General features: G+C 45.4%; 1 protein-coding gene across 2 annotated transcripts in view; it reads left to right on the forward strand.

Moving 5' to 3' along the window:
* Positions 1-22,158, forward strand: part of ube3d (ubiquitin protein ligase E3D) — a 32,210-nt gene extending 10,052 nt beyond the window's left edge. Inside the window, exons 7-10 of one of the 2 annotated variants that reach the window (XM_015949256.3) lie at positions 827-935; positions 2,383-2,549; positions 15,688-15,826; positions 21,945-22,158. In XM_015949256.3, the coding sequence (XP_015804742.1) occupies positions 827-935; positions 2,383-2,549; positions 15,688-15,826; positions 21,945-21,965 (436 nt within the window). In that variant the 3' untranslated portion in view covers positions 21,966-22,158. Of the gene's footprint in view, positions 1-826; positions 936-2,382; positions 2,550-15,687; positions 15,827-21,463; positions 21,648-21,944 lie in introns of those variants that run through there. The other variant, XM_070551777.1, reaches the window with a different exon arrangement.
* The last annotated feature ends 297 nt before the right edge of the window (positions 22,159-22,455 follow it).

Below are 22,455 nucleotides of genomic sequence, written 5' to 3' on the forward strand. Positions count from 1 at the left end.
GTAAAAGCAGGAAATAGGAGTTGAAGACAAGCAAGGAGAAAGACAGCTGCATGTGTCCAAAAAGTGCTGTGGTTCATTTTTTATTTATTTTTTACATCGGCTACGGGCGTTTCACAGGAAATGCCAACTGCACGTCATAACTCTTATTTAGAAAGTTTCCAGATGCTTTACACTGATTTCATGTTTCACTTCCTGTCTGGCCAAATCTAAACTGTGGAGTTTGACTTCTTTTGGAAACGTAGCATAATGGGATGCGTCCAAAAACGTTACACTTAGCTGCTGGTGGAAAGTATCCTGTCCGCTGTAATGGCGGCTAACTGTCGTGTGGTACGTTTCACGGCCAGTTCGCACCGCTTTCACATCCAGTGAAAAGAAGTGGTAAGAGTCTAAATCCTGCCGTTTTCTGTCCCCACTCCTACAAACCTCTGCATCCTGAAACAGGAACACCAAAGCTTTTTCCCAAATAAAATTACTCACAAGGCATAAATTCATATACGAGACCACAGCTTATTTATAAAAAAAATTGAAAAAAAACTGAATGAAACCTTATCAGGGTTCTCTGTTAATTTAATTAATAAAATTAGACAAAACAATCAGTTCATGTTTGTCAAAATGCAGCCTTTTCCCAGATCATGGTGGTAAAATAGAACGTTTAATTAACTTATTAACAAGATTTGTTGCACAAATTAGGACTTATTAAGATAATGTAAATGTTTCCAGCTTTATTTATCGCATGGCTTTTTCTATGACATATTTGTTGCCTACACACAGATGAGAAACTAAAGAAAAGACGGTCTGGGAAAATGACAGTGTTTGTTTTATGCAGGTCTACCTTCTTGGAAAGGACTGTAGCAACCAGACTCCTGGAGCTGTCCAACTCTCTCTGCTCCTTCCACTTCTCAGTTCAGACGCCCGACGGGAGAGCCTTCTTATTGGTAAGGAGCGGGTTGTGAAGAGGAACAAAATCCACACACTAGGGCTGGACGATGATTCAGTAGTTCAATATATCTATCAATAGACATGTGGTGCGATGTATAAAAAATGTGTCGATAAAACTTCGATAAAAAAAGGAAACTGTTTTCATCATCACCTATCAGGTAGCAGCATACTAGACTCACTACTTACGCCTAACCAATAAAAACCACTGACTCGGGCGCGATACGTCACCAGGCCCTCCCCTCTCAAGCCAAAACAGAGCGTGAGGTAGCCGCAGCAAGATGGCTAGGGCTGCCACGATTAGTCGACTCGTCACGACGACGCCGACAAATAAAATAGAGCTGCTTTAATTTTTAAAAATGGTTGTCATCTCGCCTGCTGCGGCACGTTCGGCGTTTGCTTTCTGCCTTTCTGCTCAGCCGCCGCTTTAGCTCTAATGCGCATGCGCAGTGGTGGCATCCAGCTCAGCCTTCTGCTGCATCGCCATGCCGCCACAGCGCTTTCATAAGACACTTTTGCAGCAGTATTATGATGATTTGGTGGGATGGTGTCTTATGAAAACAGCTCATGATACATTTTTTGTTTGTGCCACAGCTTGAATTATTAGTTTTTGCTCATTGACTTAGTTATCTTGTTCTTAATTCAAGGTAGGAGGACCCACTTGAAAATAAGATGGTTCGTCTCAAATGGTAAATGGCCTGTATTTGATATAGTGCCTTCTAGAGTCCTTGAACCCCCCCCAAGGCGCTTTACAACACAATCAGTCATTCACCCATTCACATGTTGCCTGCTGGTGGTGGTCGGAAGGACCGGTGTCGCCAGTGCTCGGCAGCCTCGCCTCTGTCAGTGCGCCACAGGGCAGCTGTGGCTACACTGTAGCTCATCACCATCAGTGCGTGAATGTGTGTGTAAATGTAGTGTAAAGCACTTTGGAGTCCTCTGACTCTGAAAGGCGCTGTATAAGTGAGGGTTGTTTATCATTTACTTACTACATTTCGGGTTTAACAAAACTTCAACATGCAGAAAAGTTAACTTTTAAGACTTTAACTGGCGCTTTACCTGATTTTTACCATCTGCTTATTTGCCACACCAATAATTCCCAGGAACTGCTCTGGCTTCACAGCTGTGTTGTCAGCAGACAGTAGGACATAAACCTCCTCTCCGACACTCAGACTGGCAATAACAGTATAATCAATCTTGTGTGAAATTGAAATGAAAACGGAGCAGATTTAACCGTGAAAGATAGCTGATTAATTTTTTTGGTCTGATGAAAGAAAAAGTGCAGAAATGGAAAAACTGATACAAACCTGGAGTTACTGCTCCATTTAAAACAGACTCAACTCTTCTTTGTTTGCATAATTGACTGAATTTTTTTTTTCAACAGATCATAATGTTGTGCTGGTTTATTTCTGTTTTGGACAAATGACACGTCTGCTCCTCCTGCAGGTCTGGCTGCTGAACACCGACTCCATCGTAGCTTCAGTCCCAGGGGAGCGTGTCGGGGATGAGAGGTCCATCAGCCCCCCTGCTCTGCACAGTCCGTCACTCAGGGCCAGCAGAGCCCTGAAACTCCTCTACATCAGCTGCTCTAATGCTAGCACCCAGCAGAGAGAGTAAGTGAGGAGGCTTAAACCATCCTCCACTCACTCTTCAGTCGTTTTCCTCTCCCTAATTATGTATGACTGCTTTGTAAGTGAACAGATTTTAGTTGTCTAAAGAAAACTTTGCACAGAAAGCTTCTGCTCTGTCATTGTAATATATAATTGGCTAATTTTTGGGCTGTCTAAAGCCCTCTTAAAGCTGTTAACTCCATAAGACAATTTGAGTGGCGATGCAGAGTAGGGATGGAAAAACGACCTGTTTTACAATAAGGCTCCTCTGATAAATGGTTCATAAATAGCTTATAGATTAGTTATTAAATAATCTGCAACACTTTATAAGTCGTTAATAAGTGTTTTATATGCATTAAAGCTGTTATAGCAAGTTTGGAAAGCAAATTAGCTTAAAACATTTTTTTCATGCCCCTTAATGACGTTCTAACATAGTTTAGCTATAAATATATTGTGGAGCTAAAAAAATAAAATAAATAAGTGGTTCTCTCACTTTGGTCTATAAACCTCTGCCAATTACACGTTTCAGACCCAAAGCAACCATTGAACCATCCGTTTGTTGGTCTCACTGAACCCATGCACTTCCCTTGGCCCTCCATTCATTACACACTCATGTATTTAGTAGCAGAACACCACTGGTGTTAGAGGTTCGTCAGTCAATAACATAAGAGAAGGAGAAACAGCCGACTGCTACCACTACAACTTCAGGACAAACTACCAGAGTTTCAAAAAGAAAAACACCATTTGATGCCAAAGACAGCAAAAGATATCTTGTTTCCTCTGGCATCATGGGTTTCCTGCCCCGGTGGACATAAATCATGGGAAGATACCCAAGAGGGTGGGGTGAGTGTTCTGTGAGCATGTTAGCATTCAAAACCTAGCTTATTTTGTAGATTTGCTATAGCAGTTTAATTAAGGGCGAGAAAGAAATAATCTGTTCACCTATGGTTATTCTAGAGATGACATTTTAAACTAAGCTACTACCTTGTAAGCACAAATGTTTTTGCATATATCATTGTAATTTATCACTGGATTGTAAATATTCACTACAGAGAGCAGTATTGTAAAGTGTAAAACATGAAAAATTATTGGATTAATAAACATTTGTAACGGTAAGACTGAACCTTATCATAAACCGTATTTAGCACAAAGCGTTTCTAAACAAGCACTGCAACATTGACTAAAACTATAAAGCACCATTTTACTATTTGGTTGGCATTTATAAATGTTTATTAAACTTAATAAATTGTTCTTGTTTTACACATTACAATTAAACTCCCATTGATAGTTATAACACAGTGATGAAGTATATTATGTGCTAATAATTTTATCTTTCCATAGGCTTGTTGTGTTAACACTGAAGTAACTTGGTCTGAAATGTTTATTATAGCAACTTTAGAAGAACTAAGTAATAAGATTTGGCTCACAATTTGGCAAGAAACTGATCAGTTTAGTCTTTTTCTTGCCCTTAATCAATGCAAAATAAACTCTTATTAATGATTTATAGTGTTTACAGATGAATCGATTAAATTAAAGTACCTTATAAATACAGGCCATTTACCATATCTATCCACTTTATAAGGGGAGCCTTATTATTGAGCTGTACTGGATAAACTGATGTGAGTCAGTAGTAAAACATTCGGAGTTACCTTGACTTTATTGTTTTTACACCAACAGTTCGACCTTCTGCTCCTATAAGGTGCTCCTAGACAGCCTGTAATCTAATCCCAAACTGGGTTTTTGTTCCTTCTTTAATTGTCTTGATTTGTGTTTTGAAACGAGTAGAAGGATAATCTGTATTCAAGTGAGTGCAGACGTGTTTGGTGTGGCAAGCGTGTCGTCATCATAAAAATGTCTAGAGTGATTAAACCTATAGGGGCAGTAAGTGTCTACTCGATCAGCCCTTTTCTCAGAGCCTCCTGTGACACAGCAGCGTGGTTTCTCTTGATTACTGGATGTGAAATCAGCAGGCTATCATGTCTTTAAAGAGGCACATATTTATCGTTTGTGGCATAAAACACCTAAATCAGTTTATAAGCCAACGCAAGCAAAGAGAGAATCCCGGGTCTCAAGTGCTTCCAGTATTTTAGGCACGTGAAACGTGCAGTAGTTGCACGTGCCAACCTTCAGGAGTCTGAATGAATCACTTTTATTCTAATGTTCACAGCTTTCCCTGATCCCAAGTATTAATGAATTTCAAGCTAAGAAAGAGTGGCAGGTGTGTGTATTGGTCTTTTTTCTACAGCTACATTTCTTTTTTAGTTTTCTCTGACTATTCTAGTAAAGATTATTCAAATGTTTACAGTATGTTTTGATGGCTTGTGGGAAAATATTTTCATTAGAAATATTAAGTAAAAATGTTAAAAGAGGAAATTATTTATACCTAAGTCTCATTTTTAAAAAAATCTGTAAACCATGGTGTTCTAAAATCTAATATGTTGTGAAAAGGGTCGATGTTCATTCTTAAAAACATCGACTGAAGCTTGACCAAGTTTATGATTTTGGCCTCCCATGAAACTGACTTGGACACCCCTTCATTAGAGTAGTAGAGCTGGACAATATATAGAAAAAAAGCATATTGATTATAAAGTTCCTATTGATATATTAATATCAATAATTATAACGAAATGTAGAAAATATATTTTAAGTGCAGCCATTTTATATCATTACTTAATGATAAAAAAGTTGGTTGTGTTACCAGACTTGATTTTTAATTGCTTCTCTGCAAAAACTTCAGTTGATTGTTGTGTCTGTTTTTTGTCAGACTTGTAAAAACCAAAATATCGTCGTGCTGGTGAACTACCGCAACCTTTTAATGAGACTATTTCCTCCACCTCGCCTTGCTGCAACATTTTGCTGTCTGTTTTGGTTTGAGAGGGTAGAACTAGGTGATGGAGCATGTCTGGGTTTGTGTTTCCAATTGGTTGGCAGTAATAAGCTTCTCGATAGGCTATAATAGACCATATGTAGCTGTGGCTACATGGTAGCTCACCATCACCGGCAGTGTGTGAATGTGAGAGTGTATGAATAATGGAAAGTGCTTTGGGTGCCTTGAAAAGCACTATATATATCCAACCCATTATTATAACTATTATTTAAATGAAAGGAAACTTTAGTTTTTATTGACCCATTGTTTTCTGTTGCTCCATACGTCTATAGTGTGTATTGAGTGGAGGGCCCAGGGAAGTGCATGGGTTCAGTGAGACCAACAAACAGATGGTTCAGTGGTTGCTTTCGGTCTGAAACGTGTAATTAGCTGAGGTTTTTAGACATAGGTGAGAGAACCTGTTATTAATTTTTTTCATTTGTGTGTAGCATCACAGTATATTTATAGCTATACTATGTTAGAATGTTAAGAGGCTTAAAAATGTTTTGAGATCATTTGCTTTCCAAATTTGCTACAACAGCTTTAAATACTCACTCCTCCAATTAAACGTTGGCCCTTAATTCAGAGTTGAACTAATTGTTGACTCAAATTAAATGTTTAAGACTTAAAGGTCTTTGAAGGGCTACAGTACCATAAGCTACACTGATGACAACAACTTTTTAAAAAACAGAATCAACTAATCAGTCTGCAGAAGAGACATTACTGGGTCTCCTTAAACTCTTCAAATACAGCAAACAGAAGTACACCAGCTCTCTGCAGCTATCTGAAAAAGAATCCTGCACAGATACTAAACTGCTATTTTTATTTTGTCTCTACAAAAATAGGTTTAACTCATTTTAAATGTTTTATAAGTAATGGATGTGTGGTAAAGTCTGTGCAGGCATGCTCCTGAAATATGTGGGACTTCTAATGGTAAATGTTTGTCTGGAGCCATGTTTAATCAAATGCTTTTTATTTGTCAGAAGTAAAAGCTGTATTATTTTCTTTCTGTATTACAGGAAGGTTTATTTTACTACAGCGAGTTTCTGTGCTTTGTGATGCATTAGAGATGTGCAGATGGGCGTGTCGCTTGTTCTCTAAGTTCAGTGAGCAGCACCTCACTGATAAACCTTCCACCCTCATTACTCTCAACTGTCTGCACTCAGCGTTCTCCTCCTCTTTTTCCCTGCAGCCAGCAGGAATGAAAAGCTCAGTATGAGTAGTTATAAACGCCATTGATTTCAAATTGTTGTGTTTATACATTTTCATATTCTACTTTTAGGTTGCAGGTTCATCTGAAGTTGTGGCACTGGTGCAAATCTTGATAACACAAACACGACTTCCATCCTGCATTTGTTTGTGAGAGTCAGAGCAACCTGAAAACTCACAATTTCTTCTATTTGAAAAGTTTGGTGAAAAATAAGCACAAATTCCATCAAATGAATGAACTCGCTAAACAAAATGTGACCATCTTCCGTTGATGGAGGTCATTGGAACATTCACTTGTCCTTCCTCAGCTGGACCGTGGCTCTAAGCTATGTGCTTTCCCTGAGTCATTTTGAATGTAAACACAGTCAAAGTCATTAAGAGACATCATGGTTAAACCTCATGTATGTAATGTTCTTTTTCTCTAATTTAAGTAGTGTTTAAATGGAAGGTACAGTGGGGTGTAAACGTCTGGGCAGTCTTGTTAATCTTTTCCTGCATAAATTGTTCGTTGTTACGATAAAAAATTCAGTTAAACACATCATATAGGAGTCACACGGTGATATTTGAGAAGTGAAACGAGGTTTATAGGATTTACAGAAAGCGTGTAATAATTGTTTAAAAAATTGGGCTAATTCATTTAAGAAATATATACGATGGTGAAACTGGAGTTAACGTGTTAAAGTAGAGACGTTCACGCCCAGCCATGAGATAGTTTCATCTGACTTGGAACTTCTCGTTTGACATTTTCCTGACTTTTCGTTTTTGTTGTTATGTAATGTTAAAATCAGGGCAATGCATCTTGGTTGTAAAGGGTGACTGTATCTGCAGGGGATGTAGTTTTAATCAGAAGTGTAAGTCTGTGGTTCATACATAATCACTAAAGGCAGCTCTGTGTGTTCAGCACCAGCCGTTCTCTGTACTGAGACCTCATTCCCCCTCTGATTCTGTCAGGCTGATCAGACTGGATGAAGGAGACGAACAAGGTGAGACGTTTAACAGTTTTATTATTTCTCTGTGAGGAAGAAACGATGACTGAGATGAGAAGCCGGTCACGGCGTCTTCCATATATAGCCTTGCTTGGCTGTGACGTGGAGGGAATCCCCGCGAGGAGCACGCTGGGAGCTCCCCACGAGGGGCATGTCGGGAGTTGTGGTCCGAAGGTCAGCCGGGAGATACCTGAGTCCTGACAGGACCCCCCGGTCCAGGGACGGCTCCAGAAGTCCCAGCGCGACCCCGGCGGACCCAGAAGTCAGAGATCAGGGAAGGGTCCAGGATGGACCGAGCCGGCTCCCAGGAGCGTTCCTCGGGGCCATAGTCCTTCCAGTCCACCAGGTACTGCCAGCCCCGACCCCTTCGGCGAGCGTCCAGGATGCGCCGGACGGTGTAGATAGGCTCACCGTCGAGGAAGCGGGCAGGAGGCGGCGCCGGAGCCGGAGGCGGGAGAAGGGAGGACTCCACGTAGGGCTTGAGCCGGGAGGTATGGAAGGTGGGATGGATGCGGAGAGTAGCCGGCAGCCGCAACCGGTACGTGACCGGGTTGATGACCCTTTGGATGGGGTATGGGCCGAGGAACCGAGGGGCGAGTTTCTTGGATCCGGCACGGACCCGAAGGTCAGCCGTGGACACCCAGACCTTGTCCCCAGGAGCATAGGAGGGACCAGGACGGTGTCGACGGAGATGCTGGTGAGCATAGCTGGTGTTAGCTCTGGTTATGGAGGCTCGTGCTTTGATCCAGGCGCTCTTGCAGCGTCTCACCATGGCTTCCGCTGCCGGAACGGTGACCTCGGGTTCTTGGTGGGCAAAGACCGGGGGCTGGAAGCCATAGCAGACCTCGAAAGGGGACAGCCGAGTGGCAGATGAGGTGTGAAGATTGTGGGACAGCTCCGCCCAGAGGAGGTATTTAGGCCACTGCGAGGGTTGAGCCGAGACAAAACAACGAAGGTACCGACCCAGCTGTTGGTTAGCCCGCTCCGTCTGGCCATTGGTCTGCGGGTGGTAGCCTGAAGATAGACTGACCGATGCTCCCATCAGCCGACAGAAAGCTTTCCAGAACCGGGCCGTGAACTGGGGCCCCCGATCCGAGACCACGTCGACTGGGAACCCGTGGAGGCGCACCACGTTCTCCAGGAACATTTCCGCTGTGCGTTGGGCTGAGGGGAGACCCGGAAGGGCGATGAAATGGACAGACTTGGAAAAGCGGTCCGTAACCGTCATGACAGTGTTGAGGTTATTGACCGGCGGGAGACCCGTGACGAAGTCCAGCCCCACGTGGGACCAGGGGCGGCTGGGCACCGGAAGAGGTCGGAGGGCACCAGCCGAGGCCTGGTTGGGGTTCTTGGAGCGGGCACAGACGTCACAGGCGCTGGTGTATTCTTTCACATCCCTCGCCATGCCTGGCCACCAGAGGGCTCGCTGGAGGAATTTAAGAGTTCTGGAGAAACCAGCGTGGCCAGACAGGCGTGAGGAGTGGGCCCAGGACAACACCTCGCTGCGACAGGCCGTGGGGACATAGAGGCGACCCGCGGGGGTCTCTGGAGGCGCGGGGTCGTCCCGGAAGGCGTTCTGGATAGCTTCCTCCAACGGCCACCTCAGTTGGCCCAGGAAGCGGTGTTCCGGGAGGATTGGCGCTGGCTCGGACGAGGGCGTGGAGTGGGTGAATTGGCGGGAGAGGGCGTCCGCCTTCTGGTTCTTGGCTCCCGGGCGGTAGGCGAGATGGAAGTCGTAGGGTTCAAAGAAGAGGGCCCAGCGAGCCTGGCGAGGGTTAAGCTGCTTGGCAGATTTAATGTGGGTCAGGTTCTGATGGTCAGTCCAGATCGTGAAAGGCCGAGTGGTGCCCAGAAGCCATTGCCTCCATTCCTCCAATGCCCATTTTATGGCCAGTAACTCACGGTCGCCCACACCGTACTTCTGCTGGGTGGTGGAAAACTTCCTGGAGAAGTAGGCGCAGGGATGGAGCCTGTCGTCGGGCCCGCCTTGAGACAGGATGGCGCCGACGTCAGAGGCGTCGACCTCGACCACAAAGGGAACTGCAGGATCTGGATGGCGGAGGATCGGGGCCGAGGTAAAGCGGGTGACCAGGTGGCGGAAGGCCCGAATGGCGTCGGGAGTTAGACGAAACAGCTGGCCAGGGGAGCCTGGTCGAGTGAGAGAGGTGAGAGGGGCTACGAGGGTGCTATAGTTCTTTATAAAACGGCGGTAAAAGTTGCAGAAACCCAGAAAACTCTGCAGTTGTTTCAGGCTGGTTGGCAAGGGCCAGTCCTTCACCGCCTGGATTTTCTGAGGGTCCATGGTTATCCCTTCGTCCGAGATCATGTAGCCCAGGAAGGATATGGACTGCTGATGGAAGGAGCATTTCTCGGGTTTACAGAACAGGTTGTGGTCCAGGAGCCGGGTCAGGACGGCGCGAACATGATGGATGTGTTCGGCCTCGGATTTGGAGTAGATCAGTATATCGTCCAGATAGGCGAACACCCACCGTCCCAGCATGTCGCGGAGGACATCATTAATGAGACGTTGGAAGACAGCAGGGCTATTGCATAGTCCGAAGGGCATAACCAGGTACTCCCAGTGGCCGGTGGGTGTTATGAACGCGGTCTTCCACTCATCCCCGGCCTTTATACGGACCAGATTGTAGGCGCTCCGGAGATCCAGTTTCGTAAAGATCCGTGCCTGGGAGATGGCATCCAGAGCGGTAGTGAGGAGCGGCAGAGGATGGCGATCCTTGACCGTGATCTTGTTCAGACCCCGATAGTCTATGCAGGGGCGAAGATCGCCTTCCTTTTTCTTCACGAAGAAGAAGCCAGCGGCACCCGGAGAGGAGGAGGGTCGGATGAACCCCTGCTGGAGGGCCTGGGCGATGTATTCTTCCATCGCTTTGGTCTCGGGAGGCGCGAGAGAGAAAAGGCGCCCGCGGGGAGGACTGGTTCCGGGTAGCAGCTTGATCTCCATATCATATGGCCGGTGAGGTGGCAGGGAGGTGGCGCGCCGCTTGTCGAACACCGCGGCCAGGTCCCGATAGGGCAGCGGCAGGTGGGGCGGTGTGGAGCCGAGGCCCCCGTCCGGAAGACCCGCCGAGGATGGAGGAGGAACGAGGTGGGTCTGGCACGAGGTCCCCCAGCCCAGCAGGCGGTTCTGGGACCAGGAAATATGAGGGTCGTGGAGACGGAGCCAGGGGAACCCCAGGATTAGAGGAGAAGAGGGAGCAGAAATGACCAGGAAATGGTGGGTCTCCTGGTGGCCTTGGGTGATCATACGGAGTGACTGGGTTCGGTCTCGGACTGGGTAGGGTTGGAGAGGCCTACCGTCCACCGAGGTCACTGGTATAACTCTCTCCAGGGGTTGTAGGGGGATCCGTAGGCGTTTTGCCAGATCTAGGTCCATGAAATTGTCCGCGGCCCCCGAGTCCACCAATGCGTTTACGTGGAGTGAGGCCTCACCATGGAGGAGGGTGACAGGAATAAGGAGACGGTTAGTAGCGACAGGGGTAGAAGAAGACCCAGACTGAGCAACCCCAATACTCAGTGGGGCCCCCCGTTTCCCGATCGTAGTGGGCAGTCCAGGCGTCGGTGGTCGGGAGAGCCACAGTAGGCACAGAGGCCCTCGCGCCACCGTCGTTGTCTCTCCTTGGGGGGAAGGTGGCCGAGCTGCATGGGCTCCTCCGCCAGCATGGGTACAGGAGCTGGCGTGGGTGAACGAGGGCGAAGCACCGGCGTCCTGGGTGGACGCGTGGATAACTTGGGTCGAACCAGAACCCGCTGGTCGATGCGCAGCGCCAGATCAACCACCTCATCCAGGGTCTGAGGCAGCTCCCTTCCCGCCAACTCATCACGGATGTAGGGTGCCAGCCCCTCCAGGAAGGTGGCCCGCAGAGCGGAGTCATTCCACTGCAGCTTGGCGGAGATGGTGCGAAACTCCGACGCATAAGCGCACACCGAGCGTTCTCGCTGGCGGAGTTTGAGAAGGCGTGTCTCTGCTCCCACTTCGCTGCTGGGGGGAACAAAGGTCTTCCAGAGAGCGGACACAAACGCAGCATAGTCGTTGCAGGCAGGGGATTTGGAATTGTAAAGCGCAGCAGCCCACTCCGCGGCGCGTCCGGAGAGCAGGGAGGTGAGATGCGCCACTCGGGAGCGCGCAGATGGGTAGCGTCCAGGTTGGCACTCGAACTGCATGTCCAGCGTGGCGAGCAGACCATCGGGTCTCCCCGTCTCCCCGGTCCACCTCTCCGGCAGGCTGAAGTGGGGCTCCTCCCTAGGAGCAGAGCGGGTTGGCTGCTGGAATGCAGCGATCTGTTGCTGCTGATCGTTTGCCTGTTGTTGGAGAGCCGTGAGAGCCGTGGATAGACGCAGGGTGTGGTCGGACAAGGAGTTCAGCTTGGTGTTGAGCTGATCTACCATGGAACGCAGCTGCACGTTCTCGTGGCGGAGACGATCGATCTCCGTCGAATCTACTCGGATCTCAGTCATCCTGTCAGGCTGATCAGACTGGATGAAGGAGACGAACAAGGTGAGACGTTTAACAGTTTTATTATTTCTCTGTGAGGAAGAAACGATGACTGAGATGAGAAGCCGGTCACGGCGTCTTCCATATATAGCCTTGCTTGGCTGTGACGTGGAGGGAATCCCCGCGAGGAGCACGCTGGGAGCTCCCCACGAGGGGCATGTCGGGAGTTGTGGTCCGAAGGTCAGCCGGGAGATACCTGAGTCCTGACAGATTCATTGAACTACATCACATTATTATAACTATAATTAGGCCTAATGCCATTTTCTATTGATATTTTTACATATTTAAAATCCTTTATTCAAAGTTAAAGGGGTTGTGTTGAAAATAGCCAACCTCTTCTTATGCCACAATTGATGTGATCAGGGAAAATGTTGAGTGAGATTAAAATGACGTGAATAACTAGTATAATCATTTTTATTGCATATTTTTAGTCTCTGCTTCAGGTAAACAGAATACCACTTTCATTAGACTGATCCACATCACATCAGTGTGTCTCAAACCAAGTCCTTTTTAAGTCGACTTCTTTTCTTGACATTTTTCCCTGCAGTTACCCACACTTCCAATTTCCCTCTACATAATTTACTAGCATCCTTCATCACTCACCTCTGACAGTTTAAATTAAATGTTACGCCTCAGGAACTGAACTCCCAGGTGTCCACTGCCTCCCGTTTTCAGGATGCAGTCGGTTGCAGTGGACTGCACTTGTAGGTTACTGTATGTGTTGTTTAAAAACCAATAATTGGCTGGGGAATCAGTGAGCCATTGGCTAAGTGGATTATGCTTGTCACTAATGGCAGTGGTTTGATTAAGGTTGAGTGAAAGTTGCAGGCACCACCACTGTCCAGTACAATGGAAAAAACCAACACATCAAATGCATCCAGAAAAACACAATGTTGAGATGGGATTTTATTCTTATACAAGTAGTCACACATAAAGGTATGCTGCTGAGTTGTTTGAGACGTAGTCATGGTGAAATTTGCTATCAGAATCAGACAAGTTTTATTGCCATATGTGTGAGAAATCACAACATTAAGATATTGCTGTGGTACTTGGTGCAACAAACTAGAGATGAGCAGAAACAAGAAGTAAGCACAATAAAATAATAATATAGAGAGGCAATCATTAGAGTTCAGAGTGGAACAGTCAGGTGCAAACACAACACAGGGTCAAGTGACTGGCACAAAGCAACTGGAGTGGGCAGTCCTACGATTGTCATTCAAGAGAACAACTGCAGCGGGTAGGAAACTGTTCTTGTGGAGAGAGGTTCTGGTCCGAATGGATCAGAGCCTCCTGCCAGATGGGAGCAAGTTGAAAAGACTGTGTCCAGGGTGAGATGGGTCTGCTGTGATCCAACCTGCACGCTAGGGCTGAACGATTTTAGGAAAAGATTGAATTGCTATTTTTCTAGCAGAAATTGCGATTTTGGTTCAATTCACGATTTTCTGCAAACAAACGACCAACATTAGCCTGCCAAGCCATCCTGTAGATTAAGTGAAAAGATGGTCTAGATTCTAATCTAGTACAACAAATCATTCACATTAATATTTACTATTTAATCATGCAATAAAATTGTTAAAGCTATTACTATTTTCTCCCATTATTATCTTTTATGTGTTTGTGAAGCAACATGTGCATGTGATTTTTATCTAAGGAGGAGTTTTATAAAAACATGCTCTTGTTCTACTCCAAAAATGCAAGGAGGAAATCTGAAGGTAGAAATTGCTTTTAAATGTATTAAATTACACAACATGCACACAGTTTTCCCTGCATTACCAAGGCAGGCTGGCTGCACGCTTTTCGAAGCCGTCTGATAGTTTTTCCTCACTAAAACGTCAGCTCCGTGACAGAGACGCACACATTGAAAGAGACACTCTGACACAGCTGTGGAGTTGGGCTCGGCTCTGGTCGGTACACTCCACCCCCCCCCGCACTGGCTTTTGCCGCAGCCGTAACACAGGGGGAAAACCCTGGATGTAAAAAAAAAAAGTTACACAACAGATCCTGGATCAATCAAAACTGCTAAAACCACAGCATTCATGGTCACGTGATCGTGCTGTTTGAAATCACAATCTCGGTCCAAAAACGATAGATCGTTCAGCCCTACCTGTAAGGCAAATGAACCACGCCGCTGTGTGGAGGCCCCGCCGTCCACTCATAAGCAATATTCTTCCTGCTCTTGGAGAGTACAGACGCTTTTTTTCTCCTCTCCCTCCCTCCTCATCCCAAGGCTCTTTGTCCTGTCTTTGTGTGCACGGCGCTTTCTGCATTTTTTCTGGAAACTGGAAATTATTAAAAATGGATCTGGTTAGTTGGTTTCTCAATGCGATTGACAAAATTTTTTCACCGATGAGAACAGGAGAAGGGGCTCCTGGATGCCCCTCTGGGACAGAGCCAGCTGGGTATATCATGGACTCCCAGAAACAGTGGAACATGATATGCCTCTCTCAACTGTCTGTAGAGGATTCTGAAGATGTTTGGATATTCGTTGTTTTGGTGTCGGGATTCCTGCTGCTTGGCCTGAGCGGTTACCTGGCTTACTGGAAAATTAACGAGCTTTTGAGGAATATTGGCTCAATCCCGGAGCTCAGGGATGGAATGCATTGTGCTGTGAACGCACAAACTCATATAATTGTCGAGATGAGTCATAAGCTTGGAACTTTGGCTGAGATTCAGGCTCTGGCACAGAAGGTGGATTCCATCAAGGAGCGAGTTGACGGGTCAGCACATATTGGGATAGATTAATTACGCCATTGTTGGTTCTAGAGGGGTTGAAGACCAACATAAGGCAGAGAGGAAATTAGCTGTGTCTGTCCCCAAAACAATTTTTATCTGAATCTGGTGTCCTTGGAGCCTGTGAGGCTGAAGTGTAAACTCCCCTCAGAAGAAATGTGGAATGCTGTTGTTGCTATGGAAACTCTTTCTTCCTATCTCAGCCTGGGCGGGACTGTGACCGGTGAAGGCCATGGAACCGTATCTAGGAGTCAATGTGCCCTCTAACCCATTATCTCCCTCCCCTGTCCAAACGGAGGTGATAAGCACTGCTCCAAGCGGCTGCACGCAATGAAGTGAGGAGAGTCCCAACCCTACCACGAAAGATAGCTCTCGGTGGGAAAAAAGCGCTAGCCAGAAGGCAGTAGAGTACAGCCAGCGAGCGGTTAAGCTATCTTTCAGTAGCATAGCTATTTTTTATGTGTGTTCTCAGTGAGGCGAAGAGCGTAAGAACTGAGGAGTGACAGGTGCCTATAAGTGGAGGGTGGGACCTCCACACAGCGTCATGTTCATTTGCCTTACAGGCGTGATTAGATGTGTCTTCGGCCACACGAGGGCGTGATGTCCCATAGTACCTTCATTGTACCAAGTGAATCAACTGAAAGGGAACTAATTAGTTTTCCAAATTTGCCATTGCAGCTTTAAGTGTAAGACTTGTGCTTCACCTTGATTGTGTAACACTCTGGTGCTCATAATAAATCTCCCCTATACTGTGTGTGTGTGTGTGTGTGTGTGTGTGTGTGTGTGTGTGTGTGTGTGTGTGTGTGTGTGTGTGTGTGTGTGTGTGTGTGTTTTCAGGATTGCTGCTTGTTGGGAGGTCAATGCTATAGGACACCCAGTGGTCCTCCCGCTAAAAGTGTGTGAGGAACTGCTGCAAGTGATGGATGACAGCAACTCCACCCTTCCTGCCTCGATGCGCTGCATGAGGTCCTACGAGGTGAGACAGTTTGCTTCTCATAATGATTTAGATCTGGTTGTAGTCACAGATTTCTTTATCCTTTCAGAAGTTCTTTTGCTGATTCTGTGTATAACTTTAAAAGAAGTGCTTCAAGTGTTTTTATTGATCTCAGCCCTTTGTGAAAGACTATTATCAGCGCAGTGAGGTGTTTTTTAGCTGAAAGCTATCGCTCGTTTTCTCAGGTTTGACTCAAATCACCTTGTTTTCTGCTACTAAGTAGTTCCAGACAGTATTTTCATCCCGATTGAATACATTTTATCTTTTAGTGCTTTCAGTTTCCAGTCTTGCTGGAGGTAAAATGTAAGGTTTATTTTCTTTCCCAGCTTTTCATTACCTGCAAAATATGTCTAGTTGTCTGACTTGCAAAGGAGAACCCTTTGACTAGATAATAGGAGGTGTTCACTTTGCTGACGGTTCTATTCTTTCAGCCGTTTTAAGCATGGTAACGGGGGTAATTAGCCATAATATTCTTATCTTCATGCTCGGAAAGTTTGGGAAGTAACTCCTACTGTTTAAACAAGCTTCCAAAGTGCTGAAAAACACGAGCTGCGTTTGAATTTTCATGAACACACATGAACATCATCTGCATCTTCAGTCCTTCAACTGATCATTTACTAAATGAGTTTTTATGGCTTCTGATCTCAACCCGAAAACCGTAGGCAGACAGATTCAGATCTTTTGCTTCTGTTCTCTTAAGAAATATTATGTAAAAACTCTACTTTAAAAGGCCTATGAAGTCATTTAACATCAAGCATACATTGATACTTACCTGTGGCTTGGCTGGCTGAGATAAAACTATAGAAAGTAGGTCAACTATTTAGAAATGCACCAGATGAATAATGAGATTGAACCAGGAACACTTTAATTTTCTATCTGTCATGATTTTCCTTTATATTTAAGAATTTCCCTAAAATAATTGTTTCAGACTGATCATCATAGCTGTTTTTTATCTGTACAACATAAGCAGCATTTTTAAAGTCCTCTTCTTAAAAAATACTTTAGTCTTATGGTATGTAGTATGTCTCTGCAAATTTAGACGTCCATTCTGACAAGTTAGCTTGTTTGAACTAATGTGTGCCATCAGAAACATTCAAACCCATTTTTAAAAGAGAAGTTGAGCTTTCAAGCCAACTAAAACTCGCGCTGATGAAGCATAAACCAAGCTTTAGAAATCAGCCTGAACCTGTTCCGATGTGGGAGAAGTCTCTCTATCTGCCCCAGGCTCACCTACGGTGCCATTATTATCGGCTCTAGCGGCGCTGTGTGGAAACATAAAACAGAGAAAATAACCCGAACATGCAGCTCTGTCAGCTGTGGAGTTGGGCTCGGCTCTGGACAGTACACCCCACCCCCTCCCCTGCGCTGGCTTTTGCCACCACCATAACACGGGGGAAAACCCCGGATGTCAAAAAAAAGTCACACAACTGATCCTGGATCAGTCAAAACCGCTAAAACCACAGCTTTGACAGTCACGTGATCGTGCTGTTTGAAATCGCAATTTCGGTCCAAATACGATAGATCGTTCAGCTCTATTTTTGATTATTTTAGTCACATTGGAAACATCTGATCATGAATTTGTCTGTTTCACTCCAGACTTGTTTTTGCAGTGACCACCCCTTACTTAAGAGCTGTAACCATACCTGCAGGGTATGGCATTGAGCTGGGTGTGTGTTCCTTAAATCCAGTCCCTGTGAGTGGATCAAAGTGTGAGTTATATGCCCACCTGTTATTATGCTGCCTGTGGAATGTCTGAGCTGCTGTGTTCTCCTCTCTCCATCATCGGCTTTGTGAGTGTAATGGGCTGTAAAGAAGTTCAAGAATCTCACACTTTTGGCCAGGTGAATACCAAGCCTCTGTCTCTCTCTCACGCACGCACACACACACGCACGCACGCGCACATACACACACACACACACTCCCTTCATTAATGCCCTCGTAACTCCCAGAGTCAGCCTGTACATTAGACAGAAACTGAACCCGTTAGAGCCGACGAGGTGAATCATCTCTCTCACTCACTCACTCACTCACTCACTCACTCACTCACTCACTCACTCACTCACTCACTCACTCACTCACTCACTCCTCACTCACTCACTCACTCACTCACTCACTCACGCACACACTAACACCAACTGTGCTGCTTTGCTTTTTAGCTGGACCGACTGTTTTTTATTCTTCTAAATAAACTACAAGCATCTTCATTCACTGCACGTGTGCTATTGCTCGAAAATAATTTATTAACAGAGTAAGTATCTGTTTCACATCAGCATTCACATCAGGACCAAAATCTAAACTAGATGCAAATGAGGCTAAAGACAAACATGAGATATTGTTGTTCACCTCCGAAAGTGAAAATGTTTCTGTTCATGAGCAAGGTGCACTGACCCTGAAGTTAGTGCCCAGCTTTTCATGGCTGCATTTTCATCCCTGGTGCTGCTCAGACATGAAGTAGCTGGTTCAGCATTTTAGCTCTACTTGTCAATAATTATCTCAAATGTCTTACTTTGTTCTAATATAGCTGCATTTTGGCTGACTGTTGGTCTCTTCATATCAGAAGAAGAGGGTTGGGGGCATACATGTTTATAATAATGGCTCAGCTCCATCAATTATCCCTTGAAGACATGCCAGTTATTCATCATGCAGGACGCTGCTGCCAGCTCAGCCAAAACAGATGTTTTCAGACTAGATGTCATACTGTTACAGCTGACGTGAGTTGGTATGTGCGGTAGTCGGGGAAACCATAGCCTACCTTCAACATTTTGTCTAGATTTAATTTAAACCAGTATGCTTCTGAAGAAATTATGACAATTACAGATGTCTTTAGTAGACACTACAGCTCAGAATAAAGGTCTGTGTTTGAATGTATAAACTGTGTACAAAGTGTAAAACAAGTCAAAGAAATGTTAAAGCTGCTGCCAGATGCTTATTGAGGTTATCATGGTAACACCACACCTGTGAGAGATGAGTGCAGAAGAAAACAAGAAAAGTAACCTCAAACAAACATGGTGCCAAAAGCATCTTTAGTCATGGGTGGCAGAGTGGTCATACAGTAACCCTTCACATGCACCTAGCTCAGGGGTGTCAAACTCAAATTCACACTGGGCCAAAATGAAAAACTGGGACGAAGTTGCGGGCCAAACTCAAGTGACGGTAAACGGGAGATGAAATTATCAGTCAGAATCGACCAGAACTTCTGGTCCCAAACTTGTTTAAAAAACTTTTAAAATGATCAGACACCCCAATTTACAATTAATTCAGTACAAAATTCTACACAGAGTACACTATACAGGTCATTGGATGTTCAGGATAGGGGTTGTGTCATCTGACACCTGTACACACAGCACAAACAACATTCCTGACAATTACATCCACGCGCTGTGGTCCTGTCCACCTGTCCAGGAATTTTGGGGCAGAGTATGTGAAGACCTGTCAAAGTGTCTGAAATGTCATATCCCAACTTCCCCCTCTCTTTGTTTACTGGGAAACCTGGACAATGTCTCGATTCAAACACCATTGGTTCACGTGGTTCTGACTGCCATATGCATCGCTAAGAAAACTATCCTCATGAATTGGAAAAATAGAGAAACTCTTTGCATTAACCAGTATAGAAATCTTTTGTTAGATCATATTACACTTGATACAGCCTCTGCTTCCACTTCAAGTCAATCTCTTTGGTCTTCTTTGATCAGTTCCATCACATAGCGATGATGGGGGGTCGATGATATTATCCTGTGGGATGATGTGGGTGATGGGGTGGAGGGTCTGAGTTTGGAGTATCCGGACTTTTCCTGGAGGTGGGTTCACTGGGGGGTGTCTGCAACTGGGGGGCTGCTGCCCCACTCTGGAGGTGCTTGGGTTGCCTTGGGGGGTGGACTACTGGTGGTTGTGAGTGGGGCCCTTTGGGGGTCTTGGCGGTGGTCATGGGTTGCTGCCTGGCAGCTGCATTGCCCCTGGACAGGTCTGGGTGGGGGCCTGGGGGCTCGGGGTGTGGTGGTGGCCATCTCCGTATGGGGATCTGGGCGGGGCCTTGGGGGTTGTGTCCTGACATGTATGCTGCCGAGAAGAAGGCAGGAACATGCGGCAGTGCCTGGCCCAGGCTCAGGGGCCTCAGGTAGATCTTGGCTCCTCTGCTGTCCCATCACAGGGCAGGGGGATGTCCCAACCTTACTTGGATGTCCTATGTCTTATATATTCTGGAAGTTGTGCAAATGCAGGGATGGGAGTAGATATTCTGCTGGGGTGGGGCTGGGTTGGTGCCCTCGGATTCCATGGGGCTCTGCGGTGCTGCTGCTTTGGGCCCTGGCAAGATGGGCTGGGGTCTCCATGCCCTGGGTGGCATTTTGGCAACAGAGGTGCCTATTGGGGCCAGTGGGGGAGCTCTGTTGCCCCTCACACTCTCTATTGGATGCTCCTATAGAGACACCTTACATACACACACAGGTGCTCACATGGTGCTCTCATAAGTATGGACTTGGGCACGTTCAACACATGTCTTAAGGCTGTGGTTGGCACTAAATGCACTGTGATTTATTATCGTGTGACTTTTCAGTAAAACAATGTTGATTTTATATTTCCTCATCAAGTTGATGCAGTGATAGCTTGCTCTGTTGTATTGTTGTGTGTCCCTTTTCTGCAGGTCTGGAAGCTGACTCATGTTCATCATTGATTGTTTGTCTTTGTTTGCCCTCTTTGCCTTTCTCGGTCATGGCCCCTAAGCTGTGACCTTCCTCTCCAGGTCTGACAAGCACCATTACTGCCTGTTTTTAAAAGTGGTATGAAGACTCACTTCATACTGTGGTGTTCCCTAGCGTGTGTTTTAGCTATATTTTTAGATAATTGAGCTATCTTTTATTTAGTTTATTCTGCTGTTTTACCCATATCTTTATCCCTTGATTTTATGTTTTTATATATACCTTTGTTGGCCCTTGCAGGGCTCATTGATGTTTTAATAACTCAGGTGTTTGCTAACCATTCAAATTAAGTGCCCTCCAACTAGGGGGTGGGCATCTAACCTATAAGAGCCCACCCGATTGGCCAAATGGGTGAAGGGCTCTATTTGGTTTGTCAAAAACTTCAGGTTTCCTTGCTGCCATCTGTGCAGCTCACCACTCCCCACGGGGATGGGTCAAAAGCAGAGAAATAATTTCACCAGCGATTGATGACTAATGGGAACTTCTAACTTCATGAGATCTGGATCTAGAGAACGAGATTCTGAATTCTATAGCTAAAGTGGTCTTTCCTTGGTAGGTATACAGGTTCATTATCAGAGATAAGATGAGGAGCTCCATCATCCAGGGCTAGATTGGAGTAAAGCTGCTGGTCCTTCTCTGAGATGGTTTGAGCATCTGATCAGGGTTCTCCTGCTTAGGTGTTCTGGACAAATCCTGCTGCACCGAGGCAGAGCCAGAAATAACTCAGGAAGAGCTGGTTGGTGTTGCCAGGGTTTCCCTTCTGAATCTAGAGCCTCCAAGCATAGCCTTGAACAAGTCTATGATGGATCAAGTCTAAAAAAAATATTTCTCAATAAATGCCATGTGTTATAAATGATCGGGACCCCGTCCTGACTCCCATCACTCTTGTTTTTTGTCCTTTTGGACTCTTTGGTATCATTTTTAGGAGTTACCATTGATGCACTTGATTACTGAGCAGACATTGGCATGGGGAATGGAGAAGACAGGGCCTTGAGTGAGGCAAATGCCCTCATCCATCATCCTGATCTAGAGCCCTCAGCGCAGCACAGCCATCATGAGCAGCAGGCAAACACCCAGGAAGAGCAGATGGAGGCGGGGAGCAGGCAGGCTGAGCTGATTTGTTTCTCTGCCTTGTTTATCTGAATGTGTGCTTTGGAAGTTGATTTAATCTCAACCAACTCTGTGTTTAATGTCGGAAGATAGAAAATGCAGATACTACGTTGCTCTCCCGAAGAGCAGAGTGTAGAAAACCCATTTAGTTAGTGCCATTGTGTGCTCAGGTTATCATTCATGCTGTTTTATTGTTGCTCTCCTGTATTCTTATACATTAGAGTATCGCTGAACTTCTGCCTGTTTTATTTTATTTTATTTTTTTAACTATTTTGTCTTTTCTTTTGTTCTAACAGGTGGCGTACCTGAGACTGTGAGGTCTGAACACAGGACCTGGAGCAGCTGAAATGTGTTAAAGCAGCGGTTCATTTCAGTAGCAGGAAGATGTGTTCTGCAAAAGGAAATGAAAGTATCTGGTTAAGTTGGTGAAACTTTGGATATTTGCAACTAGGAGCTGCCAGGCTGCAGAATATTTAAACTGTTGGAACAAGTTTCAAATCAAATCAAAGATACTTTATTAAAATTTCTTTGTAGTATATTTTTTATCCCTGTTGGGATAAATGTGTAATAAATTGTACATTCTTCCAGCTTTTTTAAGTTTTTGTAACCAAAATGTAATAAAATGTTCTGCTTGTCAGAATTAGAAGGACACCATTCTTGTGTGCAGGTACAATGAAGTAGTTATTTACATTTAGCTGGATTCAATGACCTGCTTTGCATCCAGTATGGCAGTTAGGTTTCTTCTGGTGCACATTCGTTCTACACGGGCATGTTGGCACCATGGTGGGGCTCATTTTAATGTAATTT

This window comes from Nothobranchius furzeri, chromosome 5 (genome assembly GCF_043380555.1).
Source record: "Nothobranchius furzeri strain GRZ-AD chromosome 5, NfurGRZ-RIMD1, whole genome shotgun sequence".
Lineage (NCBI taxonomy): Eukaryota > Metazoa > Chordata > Actinopteri > Cyprinodontiformes > Nothobranchiidae > Nothobranchius > Nothobranchius furzeri.